Genomic DNA, 13,568 nt, shown 5'->3' with positions numbered 1-13,568 from the left:
TTGTTTGTTGCCTGGTTTTCAAAGGATATAGAGGATTAAAATGAACACCATCTTACAGACTACTACTAGACTAGTAAATTTCCCCCAAAAAAGAAAACCAACTAGATGGAATATATCTGACTGGCTCTATCTGGGTGGTCTGCCACATTGTTCTTATCTTGTTAACAAATACTGGCATTTTCAGAAATGTACATTATGCAGTAACTGGTCAAAAATACTATTTAAAACTAATCTAAATCAGTTATTGTCATTATCAACAACAACAACAAAAGAATAGGCTCAGAACCATGGAGCTTAAAATACCATCTTGTCAAATATTTATCACAGAATCAACGAATCACAGAATCACATGGTTGGAAAGCACCTACATAATCATCTAGGCCAACCATCCTCCTCTACCATCATTACTACCCACTAAGCTACTAACGCTACTATCTTGCAGCAGCTCATCCAGATGCCTCTTGAACACCACCAGGGATTTTACACCATTTGTAAGAAACACAATTGACATGACCTACAGTGTAAAAGGGCTTCTCTTAGTTTTGAAACAAACCAAACCTTTTGTTTTGATAATGGAGATGAAACAATACAATTAAAACAAAAATCAAAACAAAACAAAAAATAACAGTGAACTGTACCTCTGGAGTGGCAGAGGCGACCATCACATTGGCCATGAAGTCATTCCTTTTATACATGCTCGCACCAAGAAGCAACAATTTTCAGCTCCACCAGCACTGGAAATACATGACAAAAACAGAATTCCCATAAAGCAAATGCATTCATGAAAATAAACACAAGAAATTTCACTGTTCTTTTCTCTGTGAAGACAATTTTAGAAATAATATAATTGTAAAGGCTAGATCCTTTTTTGCCTTTCAGGTACCAGCTCTAAAAGACTGTAAGCAAGTATCATTAGAGCTCTGCCAAGTCTTTATCTCCACTTTCAATTAACTCAGTAAGTGTTCTGTTTGTTTGCTTTAAAAAAATAAAAGGGTTGGCACTTAAGTTGAATTAGATTTTATGTGAAAACTACATTCATTCATCCAGAAACTGCAGGATAACAGAACACGTTTACAGACAAGAAATTGAAACAACTGAATGAAGAAAAGGTGTTTTTCCTCACGATTCCCTGCTCATCACTTCTGAGTGCATTAATTACTCTTATAAATGGTAATTGAAATCTGACTGTATCTTTGTAAGACAGAAGGTAAATTAGTTAGATTAGCTGTTCACACAAGTGTGTCTGAAAGGATTTTATGTCAAGCCACAAAGAATAGATATTTTCCAGAGCAGAGAACCAGCCAACATCACTCTCCGCTGTAGGAAGGGAGAATCTCAGGGATTCTGGATAATCCAGCACGGTCTCAAGGAAAAATTTTCAGATGGTCTTCAAACAGAGATGCAATTCCAAATTGGCCTGGGACTTCACACACATAATATACCACATTAAGCTTCCTCCAGAATCCAGAGACAGAATGGCCAAAAAAACCTCAAGTAAGTGATACAAAGACACCACCTCTGTCTAGTTGGTTGAAATACTTCATTCCAGCTATACTGCTGCAGAAACACAAAAAGTCAAATGAAAAATGAAAAAACCAAACCAAAAACCAAGCAACAAGAAAACCCACTAATGTATTGCAGCACTGGCTTTACAGATGTTGAGCACAACAGTAATACTCTTATATGAAAGAACCACCAAATCTTTAAGTACAAATACAAGACACTGTATTCCTAAGAATTCAGCCAAGAATCATCTTCCTTATATCATAAAATCTGATTGCATTTCCTTGCATGTATTTTAGTAATCACGCTTTAAAGGATAAGTATCACATGGACAGAGGCAGATGCAAATCATCAGTAATCAAACTCTCTCAACCAGAAGAAACAAGTTCTATACAAACAGGCACAACTGAAACAACAGCTGATTCAACTACAGGAATTCAAGGATACAAGGATTGTCATAATAACCCCACAAAAATTTTCAAAATAAAATCAATTATACAAATACAACAACTTGTGCTTCCACATACAAAAGCATTCATTTTGTTCAAAATTTTATGGAAGTAAAATGGGTAAAATTTTAAGTAAATAAAAGAAATCCTGAGCAACTTTATTTTCAAATCTACATTGAAAAAAAAAACAAAACAAGAAAACAAACAAACAACCATAGAACCTGACTACAGCATTCCTAATTCAAAATAAAAAACACCTTCTATTTTAGCTTATTTAGGAAAGGTGATATTTTCACTTCACTTAACACCCCACAAAGTCTTACAGGACAAACAGCAGCAACCCTTCACATAATCTCACAGACATGTGAAATTAATCAGTATCTCTATTGCAAATGATGCTAGAATCATCTCAAACTGGAAACAGTTTCCTTCATCTCACATACAAACAAATTTGTGCTCTGAGCAGTAAGAGATTGCAAATTATTTTTGGGTCTGGAATTGTTCCTGTTAAAAACCCTTAGAGATACTCAAGTGGAAAGCAGTTTTTTTAATCATGGAATTTCTTTCAAATGTGGCACCTACAGCATGGCATAAAAACTCTCATCTCTTCTTTCTCCAGATTCTTGAATAGGCTTTCCAGTGTGCAGGGACTAAAAAATGCTATCAATGGGGAAGAGAAAATCCTGCATGTGATCTTGTAAGCTGCCCAAGGTCAGTTTTACTGATAATTTTAATATTCATTACAGGAGAAACAAAAGTGCTTTAATACCTGAGACCAAAAGCACTGACATTTTTTGCTGGTAGCAAACAAAATGGATGAATCAGGATGCAAATACACACACCAAACAGAGGTTGCTGGTTCTCTGTTGCCAACTTAACAAATACATTTAACATAAGCATTTATTCCCCATGTAGTAATCAAGTAAAATTGAAAAAATAAAATCAAAACAAAAACCCCTACAAGAGTAATTCCTAAAGCAAGTATGCCACTATTCTACCCACATTTGCCACAGAGACAAAATTTGACAAAGTGGGACTCTATGGAGTTAATTTTACATTTTTAGTGATGCGTATTTATTTGACAAGGACCACAAATTCATTATGCAAAAAAAGTTGTGAAGAACTCTGAAGCACAGATATCAGCTCTGTCCAAGAAAGTTCCCATGTCATAAATTCTGAATGCTAGCAGAGCATTCAGGAAAACATCTTAAAAAATTTGAGAGTAATAATCTAAACAAGCACTAGTGATCATTCCTCATTAGTTTTCTTGACAGAGGAAAGAATACCAGGATATACAGTCACCTGATCAGACCTAGTAGAGCCATTCTGTGCTCTAAACTACAAATGTCTTCGCCAATTTCAAATCTTACTTACTACCTTTTTTAATTCATTATGGTTTTCCTAGTATCTCTGAATCATGAAATAAGTATACCATGCCTTTAAAAAAAAAAAAAAAGGAACATACTTTAGTATATTACCAAGAGCTAACAGTTTTTTCCTATGGTCAAATTAGCTGCTTACTTGTTCACTGAAGACAACTGAAAAACGCTAGGGCCCTGTACGAACACTGATAAACTTGGTTGAAATAACTGGAATTTAACAGATTGGTTTATTAAAAAAATAAAATGGTACCAAACATCAGAACGATTAGCTTTCATTGACCAAGGCAAGTGAATGAGTAACACTGAAAGGATGTTGTTTTCAAGATTTATCTCCAGCAAGATTTAAAAAAAAAAAAAAAAAATGTTATTCCACTTTCACCATTTTTTTAGGCAGCTGTCACAACCTAAGGATGCCTTTACAATAAGCTGTGCTGAGCTCTATGTTCAGCTTTGGTTTATGATCACTGCACTCATTTTCCTGTTTCTTCATTCCACAACTATTCCTGCAGACGTTCAACATTAGAATGTTTCTTTACTTCATGAACCATGAACAAAATCATATTCAGATGCTGTAGGTGTAGAGTGCAAATGAAAATATGTTAGTGCAGTTAGTGTATTTGAAGAGGAAAGTGGGACGGTATTAAGAAAACAGGATGAAACAAGAATGTGGTTATAATTGCACCTCCGAGCTTGCATTCAGCCACTGATGTGATACATATATCACCACTTACACCACATACAGCTGCAGCCTAGAGGCTCGAAAGAGGTAAAAGAACCCCACTGTTTTGCATTTTTAATAAATACAAATTGAAAGGGAAGTAATACCAAGGTAATCTAGAACCATGTTTTGCTGCTTCTCCACTTCTAAGTAGTCGTGCAGCTTTGTTTGTCTTGAAATTTCTTTTGCTTACTGTCATTGTCTTAAAAATAAAAATGAATTCTCAAGATTATTCTGAATCTGAACAATTTACAGCTGCTTTGTCATTGTAGTGACAGAGAACACCAACTCAGAAGCACTTTCAAAGGAAAATTTCCTCAATTTTTTTTCAAAAAGCAACTACTGAATGCTATAACAGGATACCCTCTAACCTGGAAAAAAGTAATGCGCAAATTTCAGGAGCACTGAGCAACAGCACTGTAAAATCACTTCACTCCTGACTGACAGAATTGCCTCTGAAGAGTTTAGTACTTTCAGACACCAGATCCTGTCTTTATTTTCCCAAGTGCCTCCATCCAGTCACATACCAATTCTCAAACTCCACTTCTCATTCCTTCCCACGTGTTTTTTACAAAGTGGAAAGGAAAAGGATCGTGTTTCCAATTTTATAATTGGAATATAATAATATAATTGGCAGAAGTGGTCAACTTCTTCCTTTGGAAAAGAGCATCATTTTATACACTATTCTTTCATGACATACAACGTATACATAAACATACCTAAGAGCATCTAGATAGTTGAATTGTCTAGTCACAATGTTTCATATGAACAAGCTCTTGTCCTGAAATAATTCAGCACTGAATATTTTTGGCCATTTTGTACAAGACAAAAACTCTGATGTATTCAAAACAAATAGAAAGAATAACTGCCTACTAACAGTTAAGAAAAAAAAAGTAATTAGGCTATACAAGATTTAAAGAGCCTTTACACTTATGTGACTAAAATCCTTTTAAGGAACAATTGTCTTGTGTGAGTATTTCATACCCATTTCACCAAGAAGTTCCTAAAATAAGTTCCACGGTACTTTAGGCAACAGTACCACCTATAGATAAAACAGGTCACGAACAAGCTAGTAGTTTCATGCACATTCTTTTCTGAGGATTCTATTATAGTTAATGATAAACAATGAAAATCTAGTGGAAATTAAACATAAGAAATCCCATGCTGGTCTGCAAAGCTATGTCTTTAGAAGAAAAACAGTATTCCAAAGTTCAGTACAGGAATTTAAAGCATTCACTGTTATACTTCCAGCACAAATACAAAGAGTGAGCAGGATTAACAAAAAAATTGCATCTCGTTAGCCTTGTCAACCTATAACAAATTGAAATAGGAAACAAAACAAACAAAAACATATAAACATTTTTAACGTTCTCTGGATTAACTGTGTGTTAATCCTGTCACTGAGGAAACTGCAAACTGAAAGGCAAATGAACAGTTTTCAATAACATGCATTTTCCCTAAGCAAGCAAACTGAAAAGCATCAACTGATGAAAGTTGCCAAAGAATCAAGTCTAACTCATGAAGAGACAGATTTCTCCTACTAAAATTATTTGATTTCTCCTATTTCCACTTCTCTGGTGCAAGCATACTTTCAGTTCTATCATGAAGAAAGAAGGACGAATACTCCAAATGTCAGTAGCTGCTGTAGTGAGTTTTAAGAAACAACCTCAAAATCCAGGTCCCAAACTACTTGGGTTTTATGAATGTACACAATTGATTTAAATTATATCTAACAGTAGGTTAGAAACAATATTCAAAGCTCAGTTTGTTTTTACAACATGCTCTGTAAAACCCTTTTCATTGTCACTGAAAAACTCTCAAGCAGTAATTTCTAGTTAAACATAGCATTATGCTTAAATTTCCTAACAAAACTAGTTAACATCTAGCCTGCCACACCAACCAGCATTAACATACTGTGAAGCAGTAAACACTATATTAGAGCAAGGACTATTAATTGCAGTATTTGCCACAAAAGCAGAACAGCCTTTGCAGTTTCCAAGTGCTCTATAAATAATAAGATGGTTTTGTGTTGAAATGTTAGAAGACAGCAGGAGTATCTCACATGTTCTGCTCCCATTGGAAACAAGAAGTTGCATTTCTTAAATTAAGAAAACAACTCCAAGCTACTCCCACACCCCGTACCCCCTCTTCCCACCCCCCTGCGAAAAAAGAAAACAGCATCCTTTACGACTACTTACAATGTCTCATTCTGTGTCAACCATAAAACAGACTTATCCTCTCCAAAACTGATTTGTTTTAGAACACTTCAGTGCTTGCAATGTTCCATTAGGCAGCAATGATTCTTAACTTACTAAAAGGCCTATTTTTAAAATGTTGTCTTTTTTTTTTTGTTTTAGTGTAGAATCACAACTCAGAAAATCTGCTAAAGACAAATGCATATTCTTAAGAAATTAAAATGGAAATGAGTACTTTTAGGTTCTTCTCTTATACACAATTACTCAGAAAATCTATTTTTTAGAGTTCTTTGGAAAAATGGAGAAAAAGTGTCATAACTTGATCGATGTGAAATCAGTAAAAGGACAATGCTAGGCAGCGCTTAACCATGCTTTGTCCCAGTTAATGTACCCAGGACTGGACAACACTTTCACTTTAATTGCTCACATTTTCCAACATTCGAAGCTAACATCATAAGAGTTAATATTGCAGTACTGTTTTGACTGAAAGAGCAATCATTTTGAAAGAGATTTGTAAAGCGTAGAAACTACTGACTTAATCAGGCAAAGCAGTAATGGTAACCTATACTCCAGTAATCAAGACATCCACAAAGAAATGGATAAATATTCCCTAGTTAGCATTAAGAGTTATTTACCACAACTGTTGTCATGTTTGTTCACTGCTTCACCAGCAGAAAGTTAATTCAGAAATCCTACTGCCTCTCAGAGACTCTGTAACATCCATAACTTTAACACCCATCTTTTCACAGAATCAGAGGCTGAAACTGTTCAATCCATCTGCTCAAGAAAGTTCAGATGAGTTTTGATTGCCACCATCCTGCAGTATTTCTGGGCAATCTCTTCCAGTGCTTGAATGTTCTCAAAGTAAATTTCATGCTTAGATGAAATTTCCTGGTTTTGTTCTGTGGTCATTGCCTCTCTTTTCCATTCACTGAGTAGCACTGAAAAGTTTGCCTCTATCCTCTTCGCATCTTCTCATCAGGTGCCTCTATACCATTGGTAGCATTTCCCATGAGCCTGCTCTCTTCCACAATAGGCAGCTTCCAGTCTCTCATTACACGAATGATGTTTCAGTACCCTTAACCATCCTCGTGGCCCCTTGTTGGACTCATTCCAGTATGTCCATAACTTTCTTGAACTAGGAAGCCCAGTACTGAACTCAGCACTCCAGATATTATATAACCAGGTGCTGAATAGAACAGATGGATCATATCCTACAGTCTGCTGGCCTTGTTCTTCTTAGTGCAGCACAGCACTTTCACAGTAACAGAGCAGTCAACAAAAAACTGTAATGACCAGAAAAAAAAAAAAGAAAAAAAAAACCACCAACAACAAACGGCTGAAACAAATTCCCTTTTCTATCCCACCCATTTTTTCTAGTGAACTAATGATGAATGCTTATAACTTTGGTAAAACAACTTCTGCTACTGAAGAGCCTTCAACACTGACGAAGTAACAAGTGTGCTTGTGTGAAAGCACAGTACAACAACAAACAAAACCCATAACCATCATGGAATAGCTAACTGTACAAATCAATAAACTGACTGACAGAAAGACTACATGGAAATCGCAGAATTCATGAGGATTACAGTGTGGCACAAGCACTTCCAACTCCTGAAAAATACCACAACTTCATTTCTCAAGAAAAACAGGGAGAAGGAAATTGAGGGAAATGAAGCAAATGCTTTGATGATTCTTCACTCAACGGAAAAGACAATGATCGCTATATGGAATTAACCAGAATTTTAGATTTGAATCCTTTAGGGTGATAACTAGAAACTGCTGAGCAATTAACTTTTGACTGCTCAGTGATGCCTGTTGTGAATATATGGACAAAGGTGACTACAGTTTAATTAGAGAAACTTTCACTCTCTCAGTGGGGGAAAGGAGCAAGAAGTGAACAAAATCAGCAAACTCACTGCACAAGAATTAAATTAGATGTGTGTATAATCAAAGAATAGTAGGATATTATAATCACAAAATAAACAAGAGTCAGGCAAAGTAGACTATGATAACAAAAGAGAATAAATGGAAGGCTTACCCTAATCCTGGGCTCACCCACAAAACACCAGCAGAGGAGATCTCCAGACAAGATCCTTCCCCACTGGCAGCCAGCTCTTCAATAGGTCTAGGAGGGGTGCAGCCAGGCTCCACCCCTTCCGGCAGCACAGGTGAATTGAATTGCCTTCACCTGTGCTCCTCTGGCTGACTCATGGCTCGCCTCAGGTGATCAATCAGAGGTTCAGGCCGCGACTCAGCAGTTCCCATACAGATGCCTTAGAGACAATTTATTTGTTAGAAATACCAATGTAAATCTAGAGAAGACTTCTGTGCCTCAGTCAAAACTGAGGGATAGAGATGTTCATTATTTTGGGACCATTCAAGTATAAAAAAAAAAAAAAAAAAGACCTTAGACAGTGTAAATGTCTACTTATTTCAGCTAACGCGATCCAGAAGGCAACCTAACTATGATGTTCCTGAAACAAAGAACTCAAGAAAAGATATACACACAGGAGGAATTCAGAGATTACTACTGGTCACAGTGCATAGGGTCACAGTGAGTGTGGGTTCTGCTTTCAACAAGGCGTAACAGACAAAATCTGCACCAAAAAAAGCTGACAGATTCACTGAGGGCGATATTTCAATCAGCCAAGACAATGCTCAAGAACATTACTCACTCCAGTTGTCTTAGGCTTCCTCTAGACATAGATGCTAACACCAGCAGAGAAAGCTACCTTCTGCCTCTCAAATGACTGGCTTTAAACTGATGAGTCTGGAAGCAATACTCATTCCCACAGATGACTGTGTGAAGGCAACTTGACTGTAATACATACATCAGACCAAGCAGGCCATCAAATCAGAACCTCCAGTTCAGCCTCCTATCGACACTCAATAAGGAATGACTGTGAACTGCTGGTCCCACTTTCCCAGAACAGTGAAAGAACACTACACTCCTACATATATTCTGGCTACTTCCAGAAATGCAGCTGGTGCATTACTATGTGGAATTAAATTGCTTTATCTTAATACAAACAACATGCAGTTGATATTCTGCAGGAGTCACCCTTAAAAATGCAGCTCACGGAAGTTGTCTATTGACATCTGAAAAAAATAAAATAAACATTTATAACATAGAATAACTGTTTGTTGTGGTTAACTGATAATTACTTGAGTTGAAGAAAAAAAAAAAAAAAAAAAAAAAAAAAACACCACCATTATTAACAAATGGTAAGCAAATGAAAATTATCAGATAGAAAGAGGGGGGGAAAAAAAAAAAAAAAAAAAGAGAATAAGCACTGCTGTGTAACACTGAAGGTAAAAAAAGTGGAAAAATATTTAACAGCTTAACAATGCTTGCTACAAAAATAATACACATCCTCAACAAAGAATGAATAATAAATGCCAGTCCTGAGAATCTGATACCATAATGATCCACATCAAAATAAAGCTGCAGTTTCCTCTGTGGGAAAAGAAAGTCTTCTCACAAAAGCCAGTCCTACTCAAACAAGCTGACTTACAACAAGTTATATGTTTGAGAGAGCTACAAATTCATGTAAATCTCAAAAAAGCAGTCACAGAAAAATAAACATCTGCAATATTACTGTAATAATTACCGTCACGACTCTAAGTTCCTTCAGCAGAAGAGCACTGAAAGATAATTCAAACAAATAAAAACAGTAAAATACACACTTCAATCACAGATGAATACTTACAGAATAAAGTAGTTCTGCACTCATTCAACCCATTTTGCCGCACATTTTCAGTAGGCCATTGTTCAGACTCAACACCTCTGACCATAGAGTAGTTTTTATCTTGTTTACAAGCATGACATTCCTGCAAATTACCTGAAAACAGAATTATGGCAAATATTTATTATATAACTCCCTTCTTTTCAAAATGAACGTTTCCATTCTGAAACGTGTTCAAGGTATTTTCATTGGATTTTACAGGAAACATCCTCCCAGCTTCAAATTGCTTTGGTGGCTAATTCCACAGTCTAGTTTGACTAATGCGTGACAAATTCTGAAACTCAAAAATGAAGGTGACATCACTGATGAGAAGCAACATTAAGGATTTCATAACTAATTATTCTCCAAATAAATACCTGCATCTCTCGCTCACACAGTCAGTAAAACTCCCAGTCAGATATGGCTGTGGTTATCGGTAAACACCATCTCGTTTTGGTTTCTTCAAGACTTAACTAAACATAGAAGAATGGACAAAGAACAAAATACAATCAATCATTCTTATTTTTTATATTGGCAAATTAAGAACAGCCCTTTTAGCAAACAAGACCAGCAGCAAACCTGATAACACTGTTCTGGTAACTCGCCTTGATGACACTGAACACATGCAGTTTGTACCAGCATCACAGAAAACAATCCTTTGCTTGAAGGTACTTTTCTTATCACTCACACAGAACTTATCTGAGCTTCTAATAAACAAGAGCAAGAACTCTGTGCCTAAGTTAAATACCCTGAATCACAGAAGAATCAAAGTGCCAAGTTACAAATGAGTCAGTATCCACTGAAGTATTTCAACCAAAAAGAAACGGAACGCACATTCTCATTCCATCTCAACTTTGCCAACCAAGTTAGACCCCTGGCAGTTTTGTTTACTTGCTTTTTGGGGACACAGTCTATTCAATTTGTTTCTTTCACTCTGAATGTCTCCAAATACTAACTTTCCAAATAAAATTTTTATACATCTGAAAAAACTGCTTTTGCAAACACTGTGCTCTCCACAAATGCTAGCGTGATAGAACACTTCAGTTGGGCAGAAATAATTGTTTCTCCACATTCACACTGTTAATAGTCAAAAGTCATTTGCTATTGAAGGTACAGACACCAGTTAGGCAGACAGAGTTTATCACGAACAGATATACGTGACACACAGGTCAGCAAACAAATGCAGGGAAGAAAATAATTTATTGTTGAAAATTATCATCGATATTCAGAATACTAAAGGAGACCTCCATGTAATCTTTTCATCTTGACACCAATATTTGTTCACAATAAAGCACATTTCACACCAAAAAAAAACAACAAAAATCATTTAAAAAAATAATCCAGGTATTTATTAGATTTGATGAAAAGCTTGTTGACAAAAGAAACATTCAGCACTACACACATGAAAGAGTGACAAAAGACAACCACCACCACCAAAACTATAAAAATTAACTCACCTCAAATCATGCCATAAACAACTGTAGAATATATCAAAATCCTTACATTTTCTACCATCTGCTAAAGGAACTAGGAAAACTTCCACAAAGTTTCCATCTTCTCAATTTCTTTGGTTTAACATGTTCCTTCAGAAAGTATCTAAATATTTATTTTGGAGAAATTTCTGCAAGATAGGAAAAAGCTCACTTACCCAAACATGAGAAAAATACACATTTTTAGTACTTAAAGGAGTTTATTTTCTCAGTTAAATATACTTATTCTTACTTAAGAGATGGGATACTGAATTTCTGACTGCCTATTGAATAAAAAGATGTTAGTCATAAAAGAAAATAATTGGAAACAGCATATTTGAACTGTGGTGTCTTTGTTGCTTTGATGAAGGATCAACTATGCTTTGCTAAGCGCAAGAATGAAGTCTACATTCACATATCAGTTGCAGGGTTTTCTAATTCAACATTTAAATATCTGGAAACACGAGTCAGCATACAAAACACCTAAACCTGTTACTCATTTTCCACCACTTGAAGATGACATTTTATAAGATAAGCCTAAAGATAATACAGTAATGTTAAACCAAACCTTAGTTTATTGAAATAAAAGAACTTTCTGAAAAGCCATTCTCACTTGGATAGAAGAGCACATCTAGTGTATCACTCAGAAAACTGAATATTTATTATGAATAAACATGACCTAAAGACCAAATTAAAATTAGGCCTTCAGTGATGACAGAAAATAAGACAGTTCAGATACAAGAGGACAAGATGAGAGAACTAGGTTTGTTAGACATAATAATAGTGGAATTAAGTGCACCATCAGCAAGTTTGCTGACAGCAGAAAAGCAAGCGGTGCAGCTGATAGAAGAGAAGGAAGAGATGCCATCCAGGCCCAGGGACAGGGGCAAGGTTCGCAGTAGGCCCATGTGAACTCAGACAACCCCTGCTTAAACAAGAGATAAAATCTGTTGAATGAGAGTTTTACACAGACAAATGTTGAAAACTGAAGTTTTAATTGAAAGAAAAGCGAAATACGTTTTGTAGTCGTTGAAAAAGAAGAGCTTTAGCTCCAGTGCTCTGCCCTCTTGTTTGCCTTTGGCATTGGACACTTCAGAAAACAATGACAGAACAAAAAATATAACTGACGTGGTCACTAATGGACTTTAAAAAAAAAAAAAAAAAAAAAAAATTTATAAAAAAAAAAAAAAAAAATTTTTTTAAAAAATTTTATTTAAAAAAAAAAAAAAAAAAAAAAGCTTTCTAAAAACTTCAGAAATATATTTTTTAAAATAAGTTTCTTAGACTATTAGATTGACAAAAGCTGTGCTTCCTACGCAAGCTCTTTTTAAACTTGTTTATATTCGTATGCATGACAACTGAAACTCTCTTCCACTTTCTAAAGCTCTCCTCCATTAATGCTTTTAAATACACTTTTGTAGACACATACAACATTGATTACAAAGAGCACTGAGGACCTAGAAACGAAGTTTATACGGACAGAAGCAAAGTACATACAGAAGACTATCTAGATGAGTAGCAGATTGTCCCCCTTCATTTTTTCTGTTTCTTTAGTTTGGTTTAGTGAACAATTTCATAAAAATACAGTTTTCTAATATTTCTCTTCTAAACCGATGCTATCACGCAGGATAGAAAACAAAGAAAACTGACAAAGAAGTACAAATTATACAATAAATCATTATGAGGAGTAACATGAGAATCCCAACAGAAAAACAAATCTGAATTTAAAGGCACCTGTTAGGTACAGATTGCTACAACCAATTCTAGAAGTCCTTAAAGGAGGGAATATCTTTCCAGATGCCAACACAGACAAATCCAGATTTAATGCTTTCTCAAAAAAAAAGATGAGAGAGTAACTAGGCTCCATTTTCACATACACAGAACTACCGACGGGGATATGCTGCAGTTCTGTAGGCAAGCATCTCAGCAGCTCTTCCTCCACCAAATGCCAACGCCTCGACACCCTGCAGCCTGTTGCGGCATGGCTCAAGTTTGAACAAAAAATAACTTCAAGTGATCTGACAACAGACAGATCTCAGGCAACCAAGGCTCCTTAGAAGTACTTGAACAATATAACCCATACTACGTGAAAACAGTTTTTCAAATTTAGCCCTGAAACTCAGC

General features: G+C 35.7%; 1 protein-coding gene across 9 annotated transcripts in view; it reads right to left on the bottom strand.

Annotated features, from left to right (window-relative positions):
* RALGPS1 (Ral GEF with PH domain and SH3 binding motif 1) overlaps positions 1-13,568 on the bottom strand; it is a 100,147-nt gene that overhangs the window by 85,716 nt on the left and 863 nt on the right. For all 9 annotated transcript variants that reach the window (XR_006170866.1, XM_042830635.1, XM_042830633.1 and 6 more), the window contains exons 2-5: positions 11,433-11,596; positions 10,353-10,448; positions 9,961-10,092; positions 639-734 (exon numbers count right to left, since the gene is read on the bottom strand). Coding sequence is in view for 8 of the 9 variants with exons in the window: in XM_042830635.1 (XP_042686569.1) it covers positions 639-695 (57 nt within the window). In the remaining variant the exon portion in view is untranslated. The remainder of the gene's footprint in view (positions 1-638; positions 735-9,960; positions 10,093-10,352; positions 10,449-11,432; positions 11,597-13,568) is intronic.

Source organism: Centrocercus urophasianus, unplaced genomic scaffold (assembly GCF_019232065.1).
Source record: "Centrocercus urophasianus isolate 14NV4802_14NV808 unplaced genomic scaffold, USGS_Curo_1.0 seq_34, whole genome shotgun sequence".
NCBI classification, from domain to species: Eukaryota; Metazoa; Chordata; class Aves; order Galliformes; family Phasianidae; genus Centrocercus; species Centrocercus urophasianus.
Note: the sequence above shows the minus strand (reverse complement) of the source record. Positions and strands in the feature narration are given on the sequence as shown.